This window comes from Echeneis naucrates, chromosome 9 (genome assembly GCF_900963305.1).
Source record: "Echeneis naucrates chromosome 9, fEcheNa1.1, whole genome shotgun sequence".
NCBI lineage: Eukaryota > Metazoa > Chordata > Actinopteri > Carangiformes > Echeneidae > Echeneis > Echeneis naucrates.
The window spans coordinates 7,865,870-7,890,252 of record NC_042519.1 but is presented as its reverse complement, the minus strand read 5'-3'; the positions used below and the strand labels follow the sequence as shown (position 1 = coordinate 7,890,252).

At 43.5% G+C, this 24,383-nt stretch overlaps 4 protein-coding genes across 5 annotated transcripts; 1 reads left to right on the top strand and 3 right to left on the bottom strand.

Moving 5' to 3' along the window:
- Positions 1 to 1,010: 1,010 nt before the first annotated feature.
- Positions 1,011 to 4,845, bottom strand: gatd3l (glutamine amidotransferase class 1 domain containing 3, like). The gene is made up of 7 exons (XM_029511313.1): positions 4,729 to 4,845; positions 4,594 to 4,646; positions 4,401 to 4,514; positions 4,137 to 4,268; positions 3,927 to 4,019; positions 1,273 to 1,438; positions 1,011 to 1,145 (listed from the first exon to the last, which is right to left on the bottom strand). The coding sequence occupies exons 1-7, from the start codon at positions 4,843 to 4,845 to the stop codon at positions 1,011 to 1,013; spliced, it is 810 nt and encodes a 269-aa protein (XP_029367173.1).
- A 708-nt stretch (positions 4,846 to 5,553) lies between these two features.
- Positions 5,554 to 8,056, bottom strand: tmem127 (transmembrane protein 127). The gene is made up of 3 exons (XM_029511080.1): positions 7,324 to 8,056; positions 7,070 to 7,234; positions 5,554 to 6,988 (listed from the first exon to the last, which is right to left on the bottom strand). Exons 1-3 carry the CDS (start codon positions 7,565 to 7,567, stop codon positions 6,678 to 6,680), a joined length of 720 nt encoding a protein of 239 aa, XP_029366940.1. The 5' UTR covers positions 7,568 to 8,056; the 3' UTR covers positions 5,554 to 6,677.
- Positions 8,057 to 8,464: 408 nt separating this feature from the next.
- Positions 8,465 to 11,983, top strand: ciao1 (cytosolic iron-sulfur assembly component 1). Of its 2 annotated transcripts, none has more exons than XM_029510795.1 (7): positions 8,465 to 8,830; positions 9,958 to 10,106; positions 10,189 to 10,300; positions 10,410 to 10,498; positions 10,583 to 10,769; positions 11,156 to 11,225; positions 11,499 to 11,983. In XM_029510795.1, the coding sequence occupies exons 1-7, from the start codon at positions 8,692 to 8,694 to the stop codon at positions 11,731 to 11,733; spliced, it is 981 nt and encodes a 326-aa protein (XP_029366655.1). In that variant the 5' UTR covers positions 8,465 to 8,691; the 3' UTR covers positions 11,734 to 11,983. The 2 variants fall into 2 exon arrangements, with proteins under 2 accessions (XP_029366655.1, XP_029366654.1); XM_029510794.1 differs by having other exon boundaries at positions 10,583 to 10,784; positions 11,499 to 11,981.
- snrnp200 (small nuclear ribonucleoprotein 200 (U5)) lies at positions 11,984 to 24,383 on the bottom strand. The gene is made up of 44 exons (XM_029510793.1): positions 24,083 to 24,383; positions 23,689 to 23,852; positions 22,856 to 23,027; positions 22,554 to 22,746; positions 22,370 to 22,425; positions 22,145 to 22,243; positions 21,887 to 22,039; positions 21,700 to 21,799; positions 21,471 to 21,607; positions 21,296 to 21,373; positions 21,016 to 21,189; positions 20,788 to 20,925; positions 20,547 to 20,702; positions 20,279 to 20,449; positions 19,992 to 20,185; positions 19,732 to 19,855; positions 19,410 to 19,559; positions 19,082 to 19,324; positions 18,810 to 18,998; positions 18,521 to 18,718; positions 18,273 to 18,425; positions 18,120 to 18,200; positions 17,838 to 17,921; positions 17,501 to 17,607; positions 17,304 to 17,422; positions 17,064 to 17,218; positions 16,787 to 16,976; positions 16,515 to 16,688; positions 16,250 to 16,410; positions 15,909 to 16,136; positions 15,588 to 15,779; positions 15,305 to 15,483; positions 15,057 to 15,208; positions 14,859 to 14,967; positions 14,659 to 14,767; positions 14,388 to 14,577; positions 14,109 to 14,273; positions 13,887 to 14,008; positions 13,654 to 13,797; positions 13,376 to 13,552; positions 13,127 to 13,287; positions 12,897 to 12,978; positions 12,725 to 12,817; positions 11,984 to 12,636 (listed from the first exon to the last, which is right to left on the bottom strand). The coding sequence occupies exons 1-44, from the start codon at positions 24,125 to 24,127 to the stop codon at positions 12,487 to 12,489; spliced, it is 6,411 nt and encodes a 2,136-aa protein (XP_029366653.1). The 5' UTR covers positions 24,128 to 24,383; the 3' UTR covers positions 11,984 to 12,486.

Sequence of the window (24,383 nt, the reverse complement as noted above, 5' to 3'; positions counted from 1 at the left end):
CAAAATGCATTCAAATGTAAAACCTTTCCAAACTAAGGACCAGTCTTCAGCCACAGTGACAGCTTTATGAGGGTGGCCTGAGCTAAATGCTTATCACGCCCATTGTGCTGCTGCTAACATGTGAATGTTTAGCAGATATATTATGGTTTGGTTAATGTCTGATGGGATTAATTATTCCAATTTTACCAGAAAATTCCACTGCATGGAAAATCAGAGGATAATTAAAGTACAAAAAAAAATTCCTCCCAATGGAACACGAATGTCTGGATGTAGTCAAATAAAAATTGGCATCATTGGGATACATCCCCTGGTGACAAAGAATGTGTAATGTCATGGCTATATTTCAGTGTGGTCTGAAACCAGACCCTCCATAGAGTCGTACAGCACCATGTCCAGCTTTGTGTCCCGAGCCTGCCCTGAATGCGGTGTGAGTAACTCCAGAGGACAAAGATGAGCCATCCAACCAACGCAGCAGCAGACGTCATTTATTACAAGGATTCTGATTCAGATGAGATCTAATATCTTCGAGCTTTAATTGACGTGTTGTTGCCAAATGACATAATTAAGAAATATAACTGATTGGGTTTTTTTTTTTTTGTTTTGTTTTTATCTCTGATAAGCTGGAAACGGATCAGACGGAATTGTCATAAAAGTGCTGACCCAATAGTTTTCAACGCCAGCCTTAATTTGATTGTGTTTTGTTTGACAGGTACACCGAAGTGTGTCTGTGAGGACGACCCAAGACCCTCTCTGTAATCAGCAGGAAATGATGTCCCAGTTCCAAACAGGGGTGGACAGACAGCGACCCACACGTGCAGCACTGCTCTCTGACGTTAACGTGGCCCACCAGCTACATGTGAGCCATGTTTACTCATATTAACCAATGCCATCAATTACACACAACAAGCTAACTTCTCTTTAACTAAAGCATTTATATTGTTTCAGGTAGGAACTCATCCCAGTACAGATTTATGTTGCATCAACACCAACTTCCAGCTCATTGTCTCAGCTCACTTGGTTGACATACGCATGACATGTTTGACCATATTTCCAATGCCATCAAATATATAGTGATAGTGATACTCTGTTTCCCACATGAAGGTGGGGGTGCTGACCACTTTGTTCTTCTCATCCACATAGGCCTCGTGAAGGAAAAGGTTAAGGTCAAAGCAGTAAGAGCTTCAGAGCAAAAATGTTGAAACATGAACACAAATCAGTGTGTTTTTGTTTTTTTTTTTTAAATGTTCTGTGTAGAAATCCATGAAAGGATATGTATGGTTCGCGGACGTTGTGGCGGGCGCCCATGCTCTTGATGGCCTGTACCATGTTTGTGTGAGGCCAGTTCCCCCAGCGGGTGTTGTCGTCCCGCTCGTAGCCCATGGTGACCTCAATGCCCGGCAGCACGCGGCAGGCCAGCATCGGAGCCATGCTGGCCAGTCTGGGAACGGGAACAAGTGAGACAAGTTTATCTTTTTAAGCAAGTCGAGATTAAGAAGTGAGACTGATCCGGGGGGGGCAGAAAGAAAGGACTGGAAGCCAAAGAAAAGCTCTTCCAGCATAAAGCACTGGGACTGCAGCGTGGCCTTTGCCCTCTCAGCTCTTTATCACTACTTACCAATAAATAAAACCACGGGAGACACCTAACACTATTTTGTTGACGCTCTTTTTCATTTTCATCCCTTTTTCCACATTTATCCAGCAAGTTTAGACTAAATGTGATGTAACGGGTTATTTAAAGCCCCCGTGAGCAAACCTGCAGTTCGGTCCTCCCACACAGGTGTTTTCATTTCTTCTTCATGACTGGACCTGAGCTCAGGCCTGTGTGGGTTTGTGCTACCACTGCGCTCACTGACCTGTTATTCTCATCACAACATTAAAGGAGAGTGAAGGGGGAGGCTCTCACTCATCTATGTATGGGTGCCCTTATACAGTACAGAGATGTAGTTTGATGACCTCACTTCAGTGTTCACATAGCTCCTCCCCCAACTTGGCCCTGGCAATGATGCAGTCGGCTAACATGGAAAGAACTGTACAAATGTGATGCGACTTAAAAGAAATACAGGGGCTATTTTATGCTTTTACTTTTGAATTTATTGAAGATTTCAGCAGAGCTCTTCAGTTTCCAACTTCTAGTCAGCACTATGGAATGGTTTGAGTTTGCAACTTTTCACTGCACTGGTGTTTCTAAAAACATGCATCCATGAAACTATTGCAGCTAAAAGAAAGACATTATTATTATTTGCTCCTCTGCATTTCCTTCTCTGCTGATTTACTGCTCTTCACTGCTCTCACTCTACTAAAATAGAAAATGGGACATACCAGTGTAAAAAAAACAATAAAAAATGTATTTACAGTACAACTGCAATCCTCATAATCTACCAGAGCTGCTTCACTGTCAAAGTCCTATCGTATAAATAAGCATGAAGGAAAATCTGAGATATGCGGTGACAGTAACAAACTTATAAACATTATGCCAGTCAAATCATCATCCACAAATATGGCGAGTCAAGACTGTAAATAGGCCAGAGACACGATTTGTAAAGCTAAAGCAGGTAGGTGTGTGATCACAATATTCACATAGGCTGCGTTCAAGTTCCAGTTATACAAAAAAATACATTTAAAAAAATCTGGCCAAAAAGAAATGGGAATAATTTCTGATCTAGTGGCCATTTCAAAAAATATCTAATGTCTAATGAGACTTTATGTAAATTGCTGGAGGGGTTTCAACTCAGTACAGTCTGATCATGTACAGCATCACTAAACATCTAGCATAAACCTCAGTGAGGATGTTCGCAGCCTATCAAACCAAATCTGAAATGTGGCTCCTGAGCTCCAAAACTTAAACACACACGAGGTGTGTGGGCATGGTGTATCTGAGTAATTTGCATATTGTCTTTTATTCTGCTAACTCAAACAGTGAAATATTGAGAAATGAGGATGCGCACACACACACACGAGGCGAGAAGCTGCAGCCTGCTGCTCTGCACTGTAGAGCTTCACATAAATTAGCGCGGTGAGAAAGATGGTCTGAAGCTAAATTTATGTGCTTCTTTTGTCCACAGATCAGTTTGAACGAGACACCAATTACAGCTCTGTCAAAACGGAACAGCAGAGGTGGGTGTTTCTGAACGCAGCGAAGCATCTGTCTGCTGCAGCAACATGTGATGCCCAGAGATAATTCCTCCTACATCCACTCTGCACATGGCTGATGAAACATGTTTTTATAATCTTTGACCCAACTGTCTTTAGTTAGTTAGTTTAAATGATGGATGGGTTGAAGTTAAATAAACCTGTGTTGCCATGGTGACAGGTGCTTCATCCTCTCTCCATTCCTCCTCCTCAGCTTCCAACTCCACTCTTTAATTCTTATAATCCTGCATGTCCTGTCAGACCTGCCTTTGTACATCTGAAGTTGGTCTTTTGTGAATTTGTGAATGTTCTAATGTGTCTTAGATTTTGCCATTAAAAAAAAAAAATAAGCAAAAGGCTTCACATCTTGGTTCACAACAATAGGACAACTACACTAATTATTATATATTTTTTTAGTGATACATGTGGTGAGAGTTAGTTTGTTTCCAGGTTGAGGAAAAACCATATTTACCATATGGAACCTATCAGAAAAGCTCAGTATGCATCGTCTGACTTTTTCCTTTTCCACAGCTGCTCCAACGTCCCAATTCCATTACAGGGATTGTTTCAATCTGGTATTTATCTAATCTAATGTGATGTAATGTAATCTGACTTAAAGTATTATACCAATTAATGACAGTTTGCAACTTGGCCTCATGTTTGGATTTAAAATGTAAAATTCATGCGATTCTATTTCTGTAAATGAATGAACGAATGGATAAATACTGCTCTGATCATCTACAGTAGGCTATTGCTCCTACAGCACTGATAGATTTAGAGTGATAGCTGATACATACCCAATAGGCTTGCGTGAACGGTGGAAATCTTTAAGCACCCTTTCCACATCGTTATGGAGTTTGCAGTCTTTGCCATCCTTCACAAAGGAAGATCTAAAGGGTTGAGAGTCATATAGTTCTGTTGGTGCTCCATCTTCGTCATACCAGCTTGAATTGTATGTAGTTTTGCTCTATTTTAAGGAGATCACTTCATATCTAATTCGTCCTCACAGGTTCTTGGTGATGCCGTGGCCTCCAGGAAAGATGACAGCATCAAAGCTGTTGACATCCAACTTGGACAAGTCCTGCATTTGCATCATGCCCTGGCCATGGCTGAAACGAGCGGCCTCCGTCATCATGTTCCTGTGTAATGGCCAAAGGTAATCAGAAATGCTGCCTTTTGGAATTAGTCAAGTCACAGGAATCGCATACAAAGTTAAATAAGCCACTGGACTCCCTATGACCCGGATCTACTAGTGTCTTTAACAAGCTCACCGGTTCTCGCCAGAAGCAGGTTGCTTTCTCATGTGATCAATCACATGCATCTGCTGCTGATTTGGAGAGAACATCTGGAAGCGAGCTCCGTTACGGCTGAGGTGATACATGGTGCTGAGGACAAGAGCTGGGAGTTACCATCTCTGCATGACGACATGTTAATGCTAAAATTCCCGCCCTGAGTCATACTCACTATACTCCCTCGTGGACATCAGTCCCATCCCACCAGCCACAGCCTGAGAAAACCTGCAAAACATAGCGACTTAAAAAATCACAGCAACACCCACGCAAACATTTTACTTCCTTTTTTTTTTTTTCTTTCACTCACCACCGCAATATTGGTATTTCCCCAGTTGCCGTAGTCACCGTGGTGAACGAAGCAGGCTGGCTGGCGTGAGAGAGCAGCCAGAGTTTGTTTGGACAGGAAAGTTCTGGTTGCCAACATGGTTTAGCTTCAATCTCACTGCTTTAGGAGAAAAATATTACTTGTCAGTTTACCACTGAGCCTGTAGAGACTTTTGATGGTTGTAGTATGTCTCCTGCTGTGTCTGTTTATATACCACTGCAGTGTGGCCAAATGACGTTTCTATGTAAGCTCTATTTTCTGAGAAGCCTTGACTGACCCGTTCCCCTCGTGAACAACCTTCCAGTGTAATACCTTGTTTATTCATCTAATTAAGTAATTTGGCCAGAGGGTGACACTTCACCTTTGGAAAAGTAACATGTAGTGCTTTAACCCATGAAATATCTTGACCCATTTACACCTTCATTCTTGATTAGTTATAAAAGAGGAGGAGAGATCTTCATACAATACAAAAATATAACTTACAATGGGGTTTTGGTTTTACAGCAGGCCACTGCTAACAATTACTTTTCTCTAGTTTAAAAAAAAAAATGCTTCTTTGTATCAGGGCAGTGCCTTTATACAGTCCAAGGCATACTGTATGCCCTTTAAAGTCCATTAGGTTGTAAGGCTCTTACTCACTGTAATGCCACGTTGCGCCTATGTCTAGACAACAAACCCAGAAATACCCTGGTCAGACGGAAATGTCAAAGTCAATATTCTGTTAAATCAAAAGCAGTGCTTACTTTGGCTACACAAAAAGAGCCCAAGATTCAGTAACAAAAGACAAATATGAGGCAAAACTATGGCATTTACTTTATTATGACCACTTTTTTTTTTTTAAGTATAAACGATCAATATTTACACACTGGTGATGAAAGTTTAGCAACAATTTGAGGATCAAAATGCAGAAAATAAGGTGAACAGAACATTTTACAACCAACTAGAGTCATCACATCTATTGCAATTTTAAGCCTCAGCTGGCATCTTGTGGGGAACGAACCACGAGGTTTAAAATTTGCACACAAAAAACCTCATGCACAGCAAACACAAAACTGTCACATAGTACAAAGTTCCTTTTTGAAATGAAAACCAATTAACATGACATAACCAACTCTTGTGGTGAGATTTCTTATACGGATTGTAACCTTCCTTGTGAAACATACAAAACTGTTTCTCCGTGGCTGCCAGCTCTAAAAACACGACACATGCCATGATCCCCCCCCCCCCTTTTTTTAAGAAAGGGAAAAGAAAAAAAACCCCACAAAACACCTGTCTCACATTTTTTTTGACAATATCCTTGTGTCATTTCAAGTACAGATGTGAATAAATAAGACTAAATCAGTGACAGTTGTCTAAAAAGCAAAAGAAAGGAAAAGACACGGCACAGACAGCTAAATAATAAATAAAAATCTATAACAATCTCAGTGTATTTCTGCATTTTTGATGTATCAGTAAAGTAAAATACAGATGGCAAGCAAAATTAAAATTAAATCAAAGAAGTTTAACCAAGCACTGTCCATGTTCAACGAGGAGCAGCACGACCACCATCTTCATTGAATGGCATTGATCAGACTGTCGCTGTTTCATCAATTGCTTGCATTGGGCCACGTTGAGCACTCCTTGCTGATGAGTTTGCTTTACATGTAAGGACCAAATCCTAAAAGCCATTTACATGCAAATTATGCACATCTTCAGTGGTGTAAAAATTGACAAAAACAAAATAACCATCCCCTACATTTCTGCCACCACTAAAGAAAGCTTTCATGCACCCAAGCACGGTCAGTCAAGGAGTCTGTGCACCAATGTGCGCACACTGTTCATTACAGAGAGTATTTGCAAAGATATCCATTTGATAAAGAGTGAGATTTGCTCATCAAGCTAATAGCCGTGCTGAGAGAGAAGCGCGTGTTAGCAAGGCCAGTCTGGTGGCATTAGGGGGTGTATGCTGGCGGTGGCTGAAACTGATTGGCAATGTCATAGTCGGCGGGGAAAGTTTCACTGCTGTCCTCCATCTCCGAGAGCAGCTCTAGAGCCTGCTCCTCTTCCTCGGTGGGGTAGTGGCGCAAGAGATTTGCGGCTGTTGCAAGAATAGAGGCCCCGCCTGCACCTGCCACCAGGTAAAAGCTGATGGCGAATGTGACATATATGAGAGAGCCGTGGTACTTTTTATGTTGCTGCTGTAGAGACAGGATGAGCTCTGACGCCCAGTAGCAGAAGCCTATCACTGTGGCACATTGCAACACTGATGAGACAGAGAAACAAACATTAAGTAGTCAGAAAAGACACATTGTTTTACACTTCAAACTATTAAAAAACGGCTTACCTGTGAGAATGTGTGCGAATGCATATCTGCGTGTGATCTTTAGCGCAGGGTGTTTGGGTCCAAACACATCCAAGAGGAAAGCAGTTAGACTGCACAGGATGCCCAGGAAACAGAAAGCAGCGATCACCCTCAGCAACAGGATGGTCTGCGGGTTCACACAGTAATCTGGAGGACACAGGACATCACACAGTGTTATCGTGATATACCAGATTACTCTCTATTGAAGGCTGAAACTAGCCTGTGCTGGTCCTCACCGTCCAGGAGCTTAGGATCGATGTATCCCAAGACATCTGCCACCCCCAGCTCTGGTCTGGGACAGGTGCCACCGTGAACCCGGAGCCAGGCCGGTTCTGCCAGGGCCGTGCAAAGCGCTGTGATGGACAGAGCTCCGGGCAGAGCCGACACCAGGCTCCGCTCCGGCTGCTTGGGCAGGGAGGTGCCTCCTCTCCTCCTTCGGCCTCCAGGAACAGCAGGACCCGGTGGGGCGTACATGGTCATCCAATGTCCGTGTCGGCTGGTGTCCCGGCGCTAAACTGATGGAAACGTTGAGTTCAGTCTGACCAACTACAACACAACCACACAGCTAACCTCAGCTGGGCGATGGACCGATGACAGCGCCGCCGTCGCTTTGTTCACGGTGATATATAATATTTCTAACAAAGTTTCACCTTAGAACTGTGTCTTTGATTAAAAAACAGGCCAAGTATCGGACTGACGGGAACACAATAGACGGATGGCCTTCAGGCCTGTTAGCTCTGTTGTTGGTATCTGAGGAAGCTCACGGCTAACGCCAAATGTCACGGGCTGTCATACAAAAATAAACCTAATATACACCAAAAGAATTACCTACAACCTACTAACTAAACTAGTTACGTACGCTGATGAAAAATGACCATCGATTTGGTCTCTAAAAACAAAGAGAAAACAAAACAAAAGCAGCTTACGCTGGTTTCCTGTAAAATACCGACTTCCTCGTTCACATGATTCTTCTTCGTGGCTTCAATAGACTGCGAGCTGTAGACCGGTGCAGCCCCTGCCGGTGAGTCCTCCAACTCATAGCTACAATAATAAACACACATTATTAACGCAATTTTCAACCTTCATATGCTGGTTTTTGCGATAAGCCATATTTAATACGCTGTACTTATAGATGAGTGGAGAAATTGCTTACCAAGGCAGAAGACGTATTTATGAAAAAAATGATAAATAAATCAGTAGAATCAATAAATTGAATCAGAATTGCCTTGAGACTAAACTAAGTAAAAGGTTTACTGGTGATGGTTGATTTTTAAGTTTTCTTTGTGACAGTCATTGCCCATTTGACAAACAATGTTATAATTGTTCTGTCATATCTGCACGAAGAAGAGGAAAGACTCCCATAATGCTTCGCGTGCGGCACTTGCTGTCCAAAGATGGCGGCGTTTCCGATGTGGATGTGTTTGTGAACTTTTGTATTTTGTTCTCTGGTGGAAATACACTCGGCGTTTAGCTCAAATCTCCACCAACTGACCGCTGGCTGCAGTCCGGAGGAAGCGGCTTGTTTGAGCAGGTCATTTGTGACGGTCAGATTCGGCGCCGGTTGGCTGTCAGCGGGCAGGAAACGGGACGTGAACGGCTCAGACATGAAGGACGCCCTGTCCCTGGTCCAGAGAATAAGCGCACACCCGGACTCCCGGTGCTGGTTCGTCAGCTGGAGCCCATCGGGGACTCTGCTGGCTTCATGCGGGGGTGATAGGGCCATCCGGATCTGGGGCCGAGAGGGTGAGCTGCCGCCATCGTATTCACTGACATCACGAGTGAACACGGACTGGACCAGAGTTTAGCATAGACTGGACCAGGGTCAGCATGGACTGGACCAGAGTTTAGCATAGACTGGACCAGGGTCAGCATGGACTGGACCAGGGTCAGCATGGACTGGACCAGAGTTTAGCATAGACTGGACCAGAGTTTAGCATAGACTGGACCAGGGTCAGCATAGACTGGACCAGGGTCAGCATGGACTGGACCAGAGTTTAGCATAGACTGGACCAGGGTCAGCATGGACTGGACCAGAGTTTAGCATAGACTGGACCAGGGTTTAGCATGGACTGGACCAGAGTTTAGCATAGACTGGACCAGAGTTTAGCATAGACTGGACCAGGGTCAGCATAGACTGGACCAGGGTCAGCATGGACTGGACCAGAGTTTAGCATAGACTGGACCAGGGTTTAGCATGGACTGGACCAGAGTTTAGCATAGACTGGACCAGAGTTTAGCATAGACTGGACCAGGGTCAGCATAGACTGGACCAGGGTCAGCATAGACTGGACCAGGGTCAGCATAGACTGGACCAGGGTCAGCATGGACTGGACCAGAGTTTAGCATGGATTGGACAATTTCACAGTGGAACAAGAGAGCAAGGCTTCCATACAGAAATTAAACATGGCATTAACATTGATTCAGTTCTCCCTGCAGCTGTGCTAAGGTAACCTGTTTTAAACAAGTGAAACAATTTATATTGACAAAACAGTCTTTACTTTCATTCTCTAGCTGTGTATAAATATAAAGGGTATAATGATGGGGTCTAGGTCTAAGGAGAAATTTGTGTTTTACTTGCATTTAAAGCATGACTTGGCATTTGTGATCCGTATCTTAAAAGGAAAATTATATGTTATTAGCAGGCACAGATTAAATGTGTAATCATGTGGTATAATACAATCAATAGAAATTGATCAGAGAAACATTTTAACACAAAGTGACCAGATAGAAATGTTTTAATTAGTGAAAATCTGGTAAATCCATTCAACTATAAAATGGGTCTGCTTCCCGATCTGTAAAACTCTGTAAAAAAAATAAAACCTCCTGTGGCTGACGACCTCTCTGACCTTGTTTTTTTTTTTATCTTTTAGGTGACTCTTGGATTTGTAAGAGCGTCCTTGAGGATGGACACCAGCGCACTGTGAGGAAGGTGGCATGGTCTCCCTGTGGGAACTATTTGGCCTCTGCCAGCTTTGATGCAACTACATGCATCTGGAAAAAGAAGAATGATGAATTTGAGGTGAGATAAAGTGTTAAAATTGTCACTTAGTGTAAAATCTGCAAAAGGTTCACCAGGTTACATGATCTCACTCGTCTTCTAGAGTTTGACAGTGTTGGAAGGACATGAAAATGAGGTCAAATGTGTGGCATGGGCCCCTTCAGGGAACCTGTTAGCGACTTGTAGCAGAGACAAAAGTGTCTGGGTCTGGGAAGGTTAGTTATACAAATCTCAGAGACATGACATCATTTCATCATAGGAAAAGTGGCGCACTTCAATCCTCCAATCCCAGTTAGTTCATGAAACCGGTCTTTTCTTTCACAGTGGATGAAGAAGACGAGTATGAGTGTGTCACTGTCGTGAACGCTCACACACAAGATGTCAAGCATGTTGTGTGGCACCCCACCCAGGAGGTATGTCATGCTGGTCTATGCACCTGAAGGATTTTTCATCTTGTTGCACCGTTGCGTAACTATACATTTGCTTTGTTTTCACAGCTCCTGGCATCAGCAAGCTACGACAACAACATCTGTATTTACAGGGAAGAGGATGATGACTGGGAGTGCCGGGCCACCTTACAAGGACATACATCCACAGTCTGGAGTTTGTCTTTTGATGCATCTGGACAGAGACTGGCCTCCTGCAGTGATGACCACACTGTAAAGATTTGGAAGGAGTATCCCGGTGAAGCTGGACAGGGTGAGTTGTTAGTGGTAAACGGCATTAATCTTATTGCATAATATAAAATATAAATGACACAATTCTATACTCATTTGATTACTGATGATGAGTAGATAACAAATTTAACCATATGAACCAAACATGAAGAGAAGTTGCATGACACTATGGGCATCATTTCGTATTTGTCTTAGAAATCATAAACTGCCTGTGTCATGTTGTGCCTGATCAGCCATTTTGATTGTTCAGTTTCATGCAAACCCTAAATTGGATGCACATTTTTATCAAAGCATAAAAAAAGTATATGAAAAGATCAAGTTTGGTGGTAATGGACAAATGCTGGTGGACCATTTTTAAATGTTTTTTTTTTTTGGTCTTGCTGCTCTTTACAGGAAACTTGTCATGGAAGTGTGTTTGCACTCTGTCTGGGTACCACGGAAGGACAGTGTATGATGTCACCTGGTAAGATGTGTTATCTTCACAGCGCTTGCTCAGTCTGCTGGTCTAACAGCTCCACTGTCTCATGTAGTGCTGGAGCTTAGTTTTTGTAAATTTTAGCTGGAATCTTGTTAAACATGTTCCTGTGAACATGCACAGCCTTCCTCATTGCTGTACAAGAAAGAATTACATCAACGTCGGAGTCAGGGTAACTAGTTCAGGCCTAATATGAAGAAGCTATTTTCATGTCAAATGAATTTGACTGATCTTTTGATTTCTATATGCTGTTGTGTTCAGGTGTTGGCTCACTGGGGCACTGGCAACCGCTTGTGGGGACGACGCAGTGCGCATATTTAAGGAGGATGAGTCGACTGATCCGGATCAGCCGGTGTTCTCGCTGGCCGCTCAGGTGTCCAAGGCTCACAGCCAGGATGTGAACTGCGTCATCTGGAACCCAAAGGAGGCGGGACTTCTGGCCTCCTGCAGTGATAATGGAGAGATCGCCATCTGGAGGTTCCATGAAGAAGACTAACTTGGCTACCAAAACTAAATGTTACTGCAAGTTACACAAAGACCTTTGCAGTTAATCTTGATTCAATTTTAACAGTGTCTCTCATAGCTCAGCAAGCATCTGCTTAATATCTTTAAACATTGTGTCACCCTTCCTGGTTGTCTCTGACCCGATAATGCTTCAGTGCATCTTGCCTACATTTATTTGGACCAGCTTAATTGAGAATTTATTCACATTTATATAAAGAAATATGAAAATTACAAAATTATCTGTCTTCTGTTTATTGCAAAAAATATTCCAGACAGCACATCATACTAAAAACATTTAAACCAGTCTAAGATCTTATAACAAAACTAGTGAAAAAAATAACAGGACAGTTTTCATTTGAGTAGAACTCCAATTCTGGAATAAGTGTGGACCATGTCTAAGGCATGGAAGATCAGATGCGTTCATCACATTTCAGTCTGACCCAAAAGAAGCAGATCACCAAGTACAAAGTGTTGTACACTCAAAAGCCAGACTGGGATTCAGTTGGCCATGTGTCTGTAAACAGGCATGTTTACATAACATATCCTGGACTGGTGTACATTATTCAGATTATTTAAACTGGGAAAGACCTGCATAAAATAAAACATATTTTCACAAGAGCAGAGAGGGTGAATAATGACATACTCAGAGCAGGGACCTGAATATCTACAGTAAAAAAAAAAAAACCCACCAGCTGACCCTTTGTATGAAACAAAACAACTGAGGCTGCAATCATTGAGTCACTGTTTAGTCTGAGTCACTGTCTCCGTCGCTGTCGGCTTCTTTCACATCCACGCTAAACTTATACTCCTGATCACAGCCCATGTATGCGTCGCTCATGAAGTACAGGGTGTAGTTATGAATACCCATCACTGGGGCAACAAAGTCCAGCTTGACCTGCAGAGATCCAGACATAACGAGTGAACAAACTTGGTTTTAAAAACATGAAGGTAAATTGTATCTACAGTGGGAGACTCTCACTGACCTTTGCTTTCTGCTGAAGAGTCAACCTCTTGATAGAGATGAGACTGTTGGACTTGGGGTCTCCGATAACAACCCACCAGCCCTCCTCACGTTTCTGCAATGATGAGAAATATTAGGAAATTGCCAATGGAGGAGGGGGTTATTTTATATATGCACACGTGTGTTTGACTTGCCTGGGGGAATAGAGGTGCAATGACGGGCCCAGTCACCTCCTCCTCTCTCTCCAGCTGCACTTGAACCAGAACTGGACTTCCACTACAAAGAAACATGGAAATGCACGTTAACATCTGCCAAAGATAAGAGTAGCTTATGAATTTTTCATTTCTTCCTTTGCAGGATTGACAGAGTTGCATATTTAGACACTTCTTGAGACAACGCTGATGACAGAAATAATCACACGTACCTTTTGATGTTGTCCTTTTCTGCCACTTCATACGACAGCTCGATGTTGGGGTAGCGGTTACAGAACCTAGCCACATCAGCCATCTGAGCATCTGAGAGCTGCAGCAAAGCTGTTCTGTCTTCATCCTCCATCTCCATGATGTCAAAGATACTCTCCACACCCTGATTTGAAGAGCAGGGATAAAATGATCAGTTTTAATCTGTGATGAGTTCATTTTATGTTTCATGTGACAACAAAACAGGGACATACCTTATCAGTACAGCGTTTAATGTGCTCTGAGGTGAAGAAGGGGAGCTGTTTGAGGTACGAGTCCTTGGACCACATGGCCTGAGTGACCATCTGCGCCAGCTCCATGGCTGCCAGTGCAGGACTCAGCCAACCATTGCTGGACAGCACGTCCACACAGGCTTGGATCAGACGGATCGCCTGCAAACACCAACACAGACTTTAAATTTACAGAAACGAAACAGAAATATGAGTCTCTGAGGTTCAGTTCTCCTGAGTGCAACATCATCAAAACTCTGAACCTTGCTCAGGATCTCCTCTGTGTCTGACTGCAGCTCGGCGCTCAGCTGCATCCTGGAGAGATGAGCCTGCAGCAGCAGATTGGTCTTCACATGAGGATCATTGAACTTGGGGTTGTTCAGTTTATGTGGCACCTTCTGAGCCAGCTGAAATGTAAAATGAAGACAACATTAAATTTCATTTTGGTACCCAAGCCCAGATACCTTAATATTAGTTCACAGATTATTGTGTTTACCTGTCGCAGAAGTGCATCCTCATGGTGTCTGATGGGAATGTTTTTGTACTCGGCAGCATTAGAGATGATTTCAATTAAACCACGGATCTTTGTCTTTGCATTCAAGGACATGCTGAACAACTCTGGGGGGGAGAAACACAGTAAAGCAAACAAAGTTATATTTGAACTTAAACATGAAGAATATGATTGACCTGACTGACAACTGTAACGTGTCCAACAAACCGATGGTGGTGTAGTTGATGTAGTAGTAGGCAGCAATCATGCCCAGATTAAGTGGTGCCACGTCCATCTCGTCCTCGATGCTGATGCACTTGGACTGCTCCAGGTCATGTAATGTGTTTTCTACCAGCTCAGACAGGTGGTCGGACAGGTGACGATGAGACATGCCTGTTGACATAAATACAAAACTTTAAAACTAGTTCCTGACACCTGAGTTCAAACAAGGCAAGTTTTATTCTAAAATGTTTTCAGCCTCTTAAAAACCGGCAGGATGAGGCTCACCTTGCAGGTTGTAGTAGTTTGGGTTCTGGGTCATACGTCGGTAGAGGAATGTCCATGTGAGGTAGTCAACAGCATCCTGCTTGTTCTCCACCGTCTTGGTGACAATCTCAGCGTTGAAGTGATCGTGGAGGCAGTGATCCAGGTGAGACTCCACAGGCAGAGGCTCGTACAGGAACTTCTTAAAGAAGTCCTACCAAAAAAAAGACAGACTGCTAGGATCGTTCTTATTGGTGCAAAGATTTTTGAGCAAAGAGACGACAGGTGATTTTACCTTCTTAGAGCCCTGACACATGATGACACAACGGCCTTCGTCATCTAGCATGGGTCTGTTCGCCTTGCCCACCATCTGAAGGACGTCATATATGGGATAGTCCACATATCTGAGAGAGGGAGGAACAACAGGGAGACACTGTCACACACACATCATATTAGACACATACACACCTGAAATGTAACTAGTGAGAGCCTTACGCATGGATTTTGCCATTGTAGTACTGGGTGTCCATGACAATGACGAGGTGAGCTGAGATGTTGATGCCCCAACAGAGTGAGCGAGAAGACACCACCACCTGAACAGCACCTGTGAGAAGAGGAGAGATAAAAAGATAGAAATAGTTTTTCCTAAAGCAGCACAATCTAAGCTGAGACAGCAGAGGGACTGAGTCACACCTGAGTTAAAGAGCTGCTCCACTATTTTGCGTTCAGTTGCAGACAGGCCCTCGTGCAGGTAGCCCACACCGTTGGCCAGAGTCTCTCTCAAAGTTGAGTCATTAATTTTTTCCAGGAATGGTGTAAGGTCCTTCTCAGTGCAGTGCAGGAACCTGTTAAGAAATTCAAATTTAGTCTTAGCCCAGAGGTTAGAAAATGTAGTGGCATTCACAGCACTGCTGCACATCTGTTTCTCTGCTATGACAAACCTCTGAGGAACCACATCAGCAGCACAGAAAGTGAGGATGTCGATGGCTGTGAGGCGAGTCTGTCTGCGGGATGGGACGAACACCACGGCTGGTTTGGAGGGAGAGTGCTTCATGATGGCGTGGTATACTGGCTTAGCCATAGACAGCAGGCGGGTCTGAGTGTGACTTACATTGAAACCCTTAGAAGCCAGAAAAGAGAAAAACAAAAGTCAAGAATCTGGAAGGAATGCGAGTTTTCTAGTTAAGACAAGTATATATTTATGTGGACTAGCAGTTCACAGACCTGGATGTGCAGCTCCAGAGGCACAGGCCTGACATTGGGGTGGAAGTTGAATGTGGCTGTGGTGCTGCAGCCTAGCCAGTGGGCCACATCTTTGGCGTTGGACAAAGATGAGCTCAGGGCCACGATGCGAATGGGACGCTCAATCTGAGAGGAGATGTACCTCATCCTGGAGCATATGACCTCTAACACAGGCTGATGAAAAGAAACAAGTGACGTTAACATGATTTCCAGTTTACCAGGGACTACTGCAGACTACTACACAGACAATGTGTGTGGCATTACATTACTAAAACGCAGCACAAAAAAGGATTGTGTTCTTACTCCATTTTCTCCTCCGATGAGGTGTGCTTCATCCACAATGAAAAGGCTAACGTTCTGGACATTCTTCCTTTGTTTCCAGCGACGAGACAGGATGTCCCATTTGTCAGGCGTACTGACGATAATATCACCTTTTCCCAGCAGCTTCAGATCTGTGCTGGTCTCCCCTGTCAGAAGCACCACCTTCTTATTCAAGATGTCCTGGAACTTCTGGTGCCAGTCAACAAATACCTGAGAGACAAAGATTAGCATTATTACTGCTCAGGTCACATGGAAAAGTAATAAATGTCTGTAATAATGGAATGTAAATTGAGAACATCTCCAGCTTTCTAATGGCTTCCTACCTGTTCAGCCAGTGCTTCCATGGGGGTGATGTAGACACAGCGACCTTCTGCATTGTGCAACAACATCCTCAGGATAGCAAACTCAGCACAGATGGTCTTCCCACTGCCGGTTGGAGCTCCCACAAACACATTGTCATCACTGTTGTACACGGCATTGAACACTGTGGGAGCAGGCACAGCACAAAAGAGCCAAGAAAGCATTGTGAAATATGTCTGTTCTTTTTGTTTTGGATGAATAACAGACACTTTAGTTCTCAGTCTGTACCTTGGGTCTGAATAGGGTTAAAGAAGGGGAACTTGTTCTGGTAGAGAGCCTCGAAGGCAGAGTTCCTGAGAGCAGTGACAGGCAGAGGCTGCAGGTCCAGCAGCTCAGTGGGTGGGGGGTACTTCTCAGGTAGGATCAGGTGCCGGAAAGATACTGGCAGCTGAGTCTCACAAGCTGGGGGAAAATGGGGGAAAAAAAGGAAATATACATTTTTGAAATGCTTATGTAAACATTTTATCTGTTCTGTAAAACATGTCAATCAAGATACTTACAGAGCCATCGGTCTGAGACCACGCGGATGAAGTACTGTGGTGGCAGGGGCTCAAACACTGGAACAAAGAAAGTCACCAGGTGTTCGTCTTGGGCGTACTTGGCTTTGAGCAGGAAATACTCATGGTGGAGGATGACCTCACTGTCCACATCCTCAACCAGGATCCAGAAAGCTTCAGATGATCCATGAATCTAAGCAAATATGAAAGTGTGTCAGGAGGCTGAGAAACACGGGGCATTTGAAATACAGCACAGCACTTCATGGGTCTCACTACAGACCTTGTCATCCCACTGGAAGTCAGGAGTGATGGTGAGCTCCACCTTCAGCGTGGACCGGGTGATGGGCTGTAGATGCACAGCCAGGTCCAGTTTGGGGAACTGGTGGACGTATTTGTGGATGGTCTTGCCCATCTTTGGCATTCTGATCAGCTCACCTTAAGTACAAAATACCAACCATGTGACTTTCTCCATGCTGAGTAGAGAATTCCATGAGCATGTTTCAGAGGAAGGACAACTCACCGATCTCGTTGTGGTTGAGGTCATACAGACGCTCAAAGGGGAAGTTTTTCTTCTCGATCTTCTTGATCACTTCCTCTGGCAGCTTTTTGAACTGCCTCAGTGGAGACATCGACTGCCACCTGGGGAGGGACAGAGGATCAGAGACCTTCCTTGGTTTGGTTAAGTCTACATTGATTCTGAGGAGACAACAGACTTACATTCTCTTGTCAATCATCTTGCAAAGATTCATGGTCTTGTCAGTGAGCTGAGCCCAGCCCCTGTTAAGCACAATCTCAAAGATGGCCCGCATTAACCGTCCTGCACTCTGAAACAAAAAATAAATAAATAAATAAATGTAGAAATATTTACATACATTTGGATAAAAGGTTTATTTTTTGATATATAATGGTTCATGTCAGGATACTGAATATGTTGGGACTGCAACATCTTTCAATTCAAGATTAAAAGCATTTTAGATGTAGGAAAGCTCATTTCAAAACAAAAAGAAAAACCTCTAGATAATTGATAGCAAAATAATGAAAACATTGCATCTACCTGGGTGACATACACCATATCAGCCATGAGAGCAAAGCCTTCCAGTTTGAGCTGAGAGATGTATGCCTGGAGCAGCACATTGATCTGAAATAACACAGGCAGTACAGTCATTTATTTCAATTTAATTTTGCTTAATAAAAAATAAGCGCCTTTACTTTGTTGAGAAGAAAGTTTGGCCACTTTATCTAATATCTTATAGCACTTAATATGATATATTTTTTGGTTGGTGACTATTCTGACCAAACACAAATTAATGTTTTGTAATCATCATCAGTTTGTTACCTTAGCACTGGGTTCCTCAATGCTTTCCTTCACAGGAATAGGAACTCTTTCCAGTAGCTTCTGAAGCTCCAGCTTCTCCTCCTACAAGACAAAGCTTTGTGTTATCACTGTTTGATTTCAGCATGTTTCAAGCCACCCTGTTCATCAACATACCTCTCTCACTGTGATGTTCCTGAACTCAGAGGAAAGTGAAAAGACTCTGAAGAGCTCAATCTCACTGAGCGTGGGTTTAAGCAGTTGGTTATAGGTTTGAATGGAGTCATGTGTGATGTAGAAGTGACTGGCAATGCGTCCCAGGTCAGTGACCTTAAGGAAGAGACAAATAAAAGTCAACCATTAAAATTATGAAGTCCAAACTATGACTAACTGAATCCTGGAACTGAGCTGAAAGATGTACATACCTGGAAGCTGCCGCTCCTCTTGTCATATTTGATCAGGCTGTTCTTGTCCAGAACATTGGCTGCTGTGTGCACAAGATCCATCCGGCGCCTTTCGAGCAAGGGGTCTGAACTCCGGTCATCATGAGAGACTCCATACAGAGTGGGGTTGCGGAGCATTCGTACGTACAGGTAGGTGTAGCCAAGCCAGTTGACAGCATCCTGACACAAATCATGGTAAAATTACAGAAACTGAAAAAGGTCCTGAGAATTTATTCAACTCCTTTAAAAACCTGTACATGTGGAAACTAACCTTTACATTCTGCACATTGCCTAGTACGATCTCTGCGTTTAGCATGTCGGGCAGCTTGCCCACCATCTGACTCTCTATGGGCAGCTGCTGGTTGAGCAATGACAGATAATACTGCAGCTCTCCATGGGATGTGATCAGAATTCCCTCTCCCTTAGTGTCGTACTGAGGACGACCCGCTCGACCAAGCATCTGAAATCAGACACAATTGATCGAAGTCTGATGGTCAGCAACATATCAACGCTTCAGCATAGTTATAATCAAGTCTATCTGACCTGTAAAATGTCCAGGGCTCCCAGCTCGGTCCATCTGCCTTTCTCTGGGCTGTACACCTGCGTTCCTTTGATGATGACTGTGTGTGCTGGCAAGTTCACACCCCAAGCCAGAGTGGCAGTAGACACCAGGACCTGGATGTGTTTATCGGCAAACAGATCCTCTACCAGCGTACGGTCCACTCTAGTCATACCAGCATGGTGGATTGCAAAACCATAAGGCAGCAAATCCTTCAGTTCCAGGTTCTGGATATGAAAGTTGGAGTGTAAATCTAACAGGACTTTGAACAAACACCGAAGAAATCTTTAAATTAGGTCATTAAAGCCTCACCTTGCACTGCTCTGCTTCAGTTCTCAACACTTCAGTGGATGCTGAACCCTCTCTGAGGAAAAGACCTAACGTGTCCTTCTCCAGACACATGTCTCTTATGGCCCTGGCAGTCTTTCCTGTCTCCTTCCTGGAGTGGACAAACACCAGCACCTATTTGAGACAAAGGGATGTTAGTAAACTCTTAAATCTGGTCTAGTACAGCAGGCAGTGTAGATCAGATGCATACGAAGTGACAGGGCTCTAAATTATTGTGGTTTCTTCCTCTCAGCAATAAGGTCATGGATTTAGGTTACCTGAAAAGAACAAGGCAAACAGGACTCACCTGGTTTTTTCCAGCATGCTCCATTATCTTTTCATACACAATCTCGTTCATGATCTGGAAACGTTTGATGGCTTTCTTCTCTGTGATGCCAACATAAGTCTGCTCCAAGGGCACAGGGCGGAAACTATTGAGAAAACAAACGTGCTTATAAGATTATTGCACTATAAGTGCAAGAAAATTCAAAACATATAGCTACTATGAAAAGTATCCCCGAACTCCAAACACAATTTCTGGTGTGCTAACCTTTTTTTTTTTTTTACCTGTTGTCAAAGTAGAAGAGTCCCTTGGCAGGATCTACACGCAGGCAAGTAGCCACATCCTCATAGTTGGGCAGTGTGGCACTTAGGCCCAGCAGACGCACATCCTCCTGGGTGAGCTCCACATTGCGGATGGTCCTCGCCACCAGAGATTCCAACACAGGTCCACGGTCGTCATGCAACAGATGGATTTCATCCTGCAGGATACATCAAATGCTTAAATATCTAACAGAGTTCACTTTGAATAAATCTGCTTTGCAAAACTTCTTTAACAGAATGACATTACTTACAATGATAATGAGGCGCACTAGCTGGGTGTAGGTACGCTCTCCACCTTTACGGGTGATGATGTCCCACTTCTCAGGGGTGCATACAATGATCTGGGTAGCATTAATCTCTTCTTTACAGAGCTGGTGGTCTCCTGTCAGCTCGGACACTGTGATGCCATAACTTGCCAAACGCTGGGATGAAAAGTAAAAGCCTTAATTGTAAATCTCAAGTGTGTAAATGAGCTTTAGGTGAGGGCACAAATCTTTAAAGGAGAGACACAAGGCTTACCTTACTAAAACTTCCCACCATCTCCTGTACTAGTGAGCGCATAGGTGCAATGTAGATAATTTTGAAGTCATCCACATTAATGGTTCCATCTAGGTTTATGTGCTTCCCAATTTCTCTCAACATCGCCATCAGGGCAACATTGGTCTTACCAGCTCCCTGTTGACGCACAGAACATCACAGTTGTAGGATGCTATTGAAAGAATTGGTTACAATGCTATTGGCTTTAATGAAGCTCTCTTACCGTAGGTGCACACACAAGCAAGTTCTCATCCGTCTCCATGGTGGTCTTAAACAACTTGCTCTGGATGCGGTTCAAGGTTTTGAATCCCTCAAAACCAGCTTGGGCATACTTGGGAAGTTTCTCAATAGCAACAAGCACCTGATGACATAAGGACATGAAAGATGTAAATAAATCTATCCTGATGTAATGCAAGTGGAAACTGTTGAATTTAGCTGTGCTCAGACAAACCTCATCGTCAGCAAACGGCTTGGGTTTGAGGGCAGGCACATGGACTTCTTCATAACCTTTGCGCTGTTTGCGGAAGGAACCATCCGGCAGTTGGCAACGCTTGTTGGCCATGAAATGGCTGCCTTGGGTAAAGGCCAGATCATCAAGGTCTAGCAACTGCCGTGGGGCCACTGACTGTTAGGAAAGAAGAAAAGATAGCATACATGTCAAATGTCAAGTGTACCTGAAGCTCATAAACCCATCTTAAAGTGAAATCACCACAACACTCAAGCTTATTTACCTCCCCATGTTCAATGTCCATAGCTTCTAGGTCATCAACGCGAGATTTCCTCACCCTCTCCCTGCGAGATCGCTCCTCCTAAAGGTACGAAAACACAAGCAACAAAAGAACATGATGGTCTGAAAATGAATGCATGCAAAAACTATGACACAATTTCACAGGTAAGTATTCTTACCCGGATAATATCCTCCTTCTCTGTCTCTTGCAGTTGGTAAAGAATCTTCGACAGTTCTTGGTCAGACTCCATCTTTCCTATGATTCGTTCCTTCTCTGCTTCACTCTGAGCGCTTGCCAGCATGGTGCAGTACTGAACTGCATATCAAAAAGAAATATGAAATAAATTACTTTGACCGGGTATGAGATACAACTAATTAAAACGATGTCACACTAAAACACAAACTTACTCATGCGACGATGCTGACGGAGAATTTTAATGAAATCAAAGGTGTTGAATCCCAGAAGCAAGACCAGCTGGTTCTCACACTCTCTGTCATCACTAGCAGTCTGTGGTAATACAGAGAAAGATGGCAGTTCAGCAGATACGAAAAAACCCAAGTGTCTTCTCCACACAGGAGAAAACAACAAACATACCTTGAGGATTTCTAAGACTTCATCTGCTTTCTTCTGTGAGACAATGGCATCGTCATAAAAACGGCTGAGCTGACGCTGGAGCCAAAAGGCATCGATGTCTCGAGGGTGCAGATCTTTCTTCTTAACTGTCATCACATCACCTGTGACCCCAAGCTAAATGAAGAGAACTTTATTAGTCTTTTTTGCGCTGCAGTGTGTATAAATTCACAAATATTTAGTCAGAATATGAGCTGACAGTATACTTGATGCTAAACTTACATTGGCCGACAGCGTGCAGCCCACATCTGCTTCTTCTCCTTCACTGTCTTCATCTGAGTGTTCATCCCGTACCTCACCAAACTGGTCTTCATCCCCTTCCTAGAGGAAAGAAAAGGAAAATATTGTGATACAATGTATTCTGGAGGCATTCCAAATGTTTTCAAGCTAGAGTAAATACACATCTGATATAACTTCAGAGTTTCTATTAAAGACAAAAAATGTTACCTCCTCGTCAGATTCAAACTGGACATTAACACCATACGTTTCATCAATGTTGTCATCTGTGGGTATAAGACACAGTGTTAAATCACATAAAACAGACAGACAATATTGGACAGTAACTGAGGAGAGTTCTTTTGGACTCGAGCAGAAGGCAATGTAACCCTGTAGCTGGTTTTCATGTGCTTACCCATGTTCTGCAAATCCTTGTCCCCCCCATAGTCTGTGATCTTTTTGCCCAAGTTAACCAGTACATGGTACCGAGTGTCATCAGCAGGGCCAAGAAGCTGCTCTACTTCACGCCGCCTTTCTTTATCCCTCATTTTATCATTCTTCAGCACAGCTAAAACTTCATCAGCAGCTCCACAAAGGATATCACGTGGCTGCAGGTGAGAAGTGAAACAATGCATCAAATGTTGGTGATTGATGTGGGGGGAAAAAAAACAAAAAAAAGTTTTTTCAGAGACAGCAAATGTTGTGCAGTTCACTGACCTGATCTCCTAAAGCGGCATGGATGAAGCTAAGCAACACCTCATAGGTCTCTCTGGTTTCTTTGGTTTTAGGCTTGTACACAATCCCCACCATTTCATCAATGCCTTCAGACAGAAGAGTAAAGCCCTTCATTTTGTTGATGTCGTGTCTGTCCTCGTCTCTTTTTCGCCTCCTACGTAGACACAATCAAAGATAAGAGTTAATTCTATTGTCACTCAGCAGAGACTGGACCAACAAAACTGAAGTGCATGAAAAAGATAATTAATTTAATATTTTTTGGACATTAGTAGCTACCCTATTTTTGTTTTTCCTAAATCTCACTGCAGAATCAGAATAAACATGCAGAGTCTTGAAACACAATTGTTATAGATAAACCATCAGTCAATGCTTTTCGAACAGCTAACAGTGAAGCAAATTAAACTAAATTTTGCCATGTTGCCTGATCTTGGCAGCTGATGTAAAATCCCCCCACGATCAAAGGGCAGTAGTCATCTATATATGTATATATAGAAAAAAATGAAAGCCTAAATATTAACTTACATAATTTTCAAATTGCAATAGCTGCATTAAAGAAAACCAACAAATAATTTTTTCCATCTGTGATAATTTAGAACAAGACCCTGCAAATATCTTATCCTCATCATTAAAAAAAAAAAAAGTAAGAGTGAAATACAAAAACAATCATGCCAAAAGGAAAGCCTGGCTTATATTGCAATTACAAAATCTACCCAAAATCATTGCATTATTCATCTTTAGTGTATGTTTTAAATAAATAAATCAAACGAACTGTTTTAATCTGACATTGCGTGACATATGATGCTGTCAGTACTGACTTGTCTCGTCTCTCCTCCAGCTTCTGAGGCTTGGTCCTCTGAGCCTTGTCCCCCATCTTGGTCCCCTCCAGCTTCCCCACCAGGGACAGCACCTCGCCGGTGGGTTCATCTCTCCGGGTGCGGTCGATCAGGGAGCGATCGGCTTGCAACACCAAGTTCGAGTTCTGGCAACCAAAACACAGACATAGATATAGACGATGTGATCACCCAGAGACTTTCCCCCAAACACAGACTCCAGCTAGGCTAACTGCTAGTTAGCGTGGCGGCTAGCTAACCGAAAGGCTCCTCCGGTGAAAACCCCGGACCACCGCTGGTTAGCTCGATATCCAAAGAGCACATCGAAGGCCACACTTCTTGCGTGTTGGTGTTTATATGTTTCTCTAGAAACACTCACCGCTTTGTACTCGTACTGGAGGCTACGGGCAGTAACGTCCGCCATGGTGCGGGTTTTGTCTTTTAGCTTCTACCGCACTTTTCCTCCGGCTATCCTCGCCTGCTTCCGTCCTCAGAGCTCAGCTCAGCCCAGCTCAGCTGCCTGCGCCTTTTCACGGACACGCTGCAATCATCGGCGTTCACGTCAGATTTGTAGCATGGGATTGTTTTTGCGGCCTCAAAATTTCACACGAATAAATGCGTTTCCCATACGTTACAATGGCACCGCTAACACGAGCGCACAACAAGCCGCTGCTGCACCG

What these genes read in the sequence shown, in the direction of transcription:
- gatd3l (XM_029511313.1), bottom strand. Translation starts at nt 4,845, where the DNA reads ATGTTGGCAACCAGAACTTTCCTGTCCAAACAAACTCTGGCTGCTCTC. An exon ending in GAAATACCAATATTGCGGTG is followed by an intron (nt 4,647 to 4,728) that starts GTGAGTGAAAGA and finishes TATGTTTTGCAG; the next exon opens with GTTTTCTCAGGCTGTGGCTG. An exon ending in CACGGCATCACCAAGAACCT is followed by an intron (nt 4,020 to 4,136) that starts GTGAGGACGAAT and finishes TCAACCCTTTAG; the next exon opens with ATCTTCCTTTGTGAAGGATG.
- ciao1 (XM_029510794.1), top strand. Translation starts at nt 8,692, where the DNA reads ATGAAGGACGCCCTGTCCCTGGTCCAGAGAATAAGCGCACACCCGGAC. An exon ending in CCGGATCTGGGGCCGAGAGG is followed by an intron (nt 8,831 to 9,957) that starts GTGAGCTGCCGC and finishes TTTATCTTTTAG; the next exon opens with GTGACTCTTGGATTTGTAAG. An exon ending in AAGTGTCTGGGTCTGGGAAG is followed by an intron (nt 10,301 to 10,409) that starts GTTAGTTATACA and finishes TTTCTTTCACAG; the next exon opens with TGGATGAAGAAGACGAGTAT.
- tmem127 (XM_029511080.1), bottom strand. Translation starts at nt 7,567, where the DNA reads ATGACCATGTACGCCCCACCGGGTCCTGCTGTTCCTGGAGGCCGAAGG. An exon ending in CGATCCTAAGCTCCTGGACG is followed by an intron (nt 7,235 to 7,323) that starts GTGAGGACCAGC and finishes TGTGTCCTCCAG; the next exon opens with ATTACTGTGTGAACCCGCAG. An exon ending in ATTCGCACACATTCTCACAG is followed by an intron (nt 6,989 to 7,069) that starts GTAAGCCGTTTT and finishes CTGTCTCATCAG; the next exon opens with TGTTGCAATGTGCCACAGTG.
- snrnp200 (XM_029510793.1), bottom strand. Translation starts at nt 24,127, where the DNA reads ATGGCGGACGTTACTGCCCGTAGCCTCCAGTACGAGTACAAAGCG. An exon ending in CAGAGGAGATCCTGAGCAAG is followed by an intron (nt 13,553 to 13,653) that starts GTTCAGAGTTTT and finishes TGGTGTTTGCAG; the next exon opens with GCGATCCGTCTGATCCAAGC. An exon ending in CTCTTCAGCAGAAAGCAAAG is followed by an intron (nt 12,637 to 12,724) that starts GTCAGTGAGAGT and finishes GGATCTCTGCAG; the next exon opens with GTCAAGCTGGACTTTGTTGC.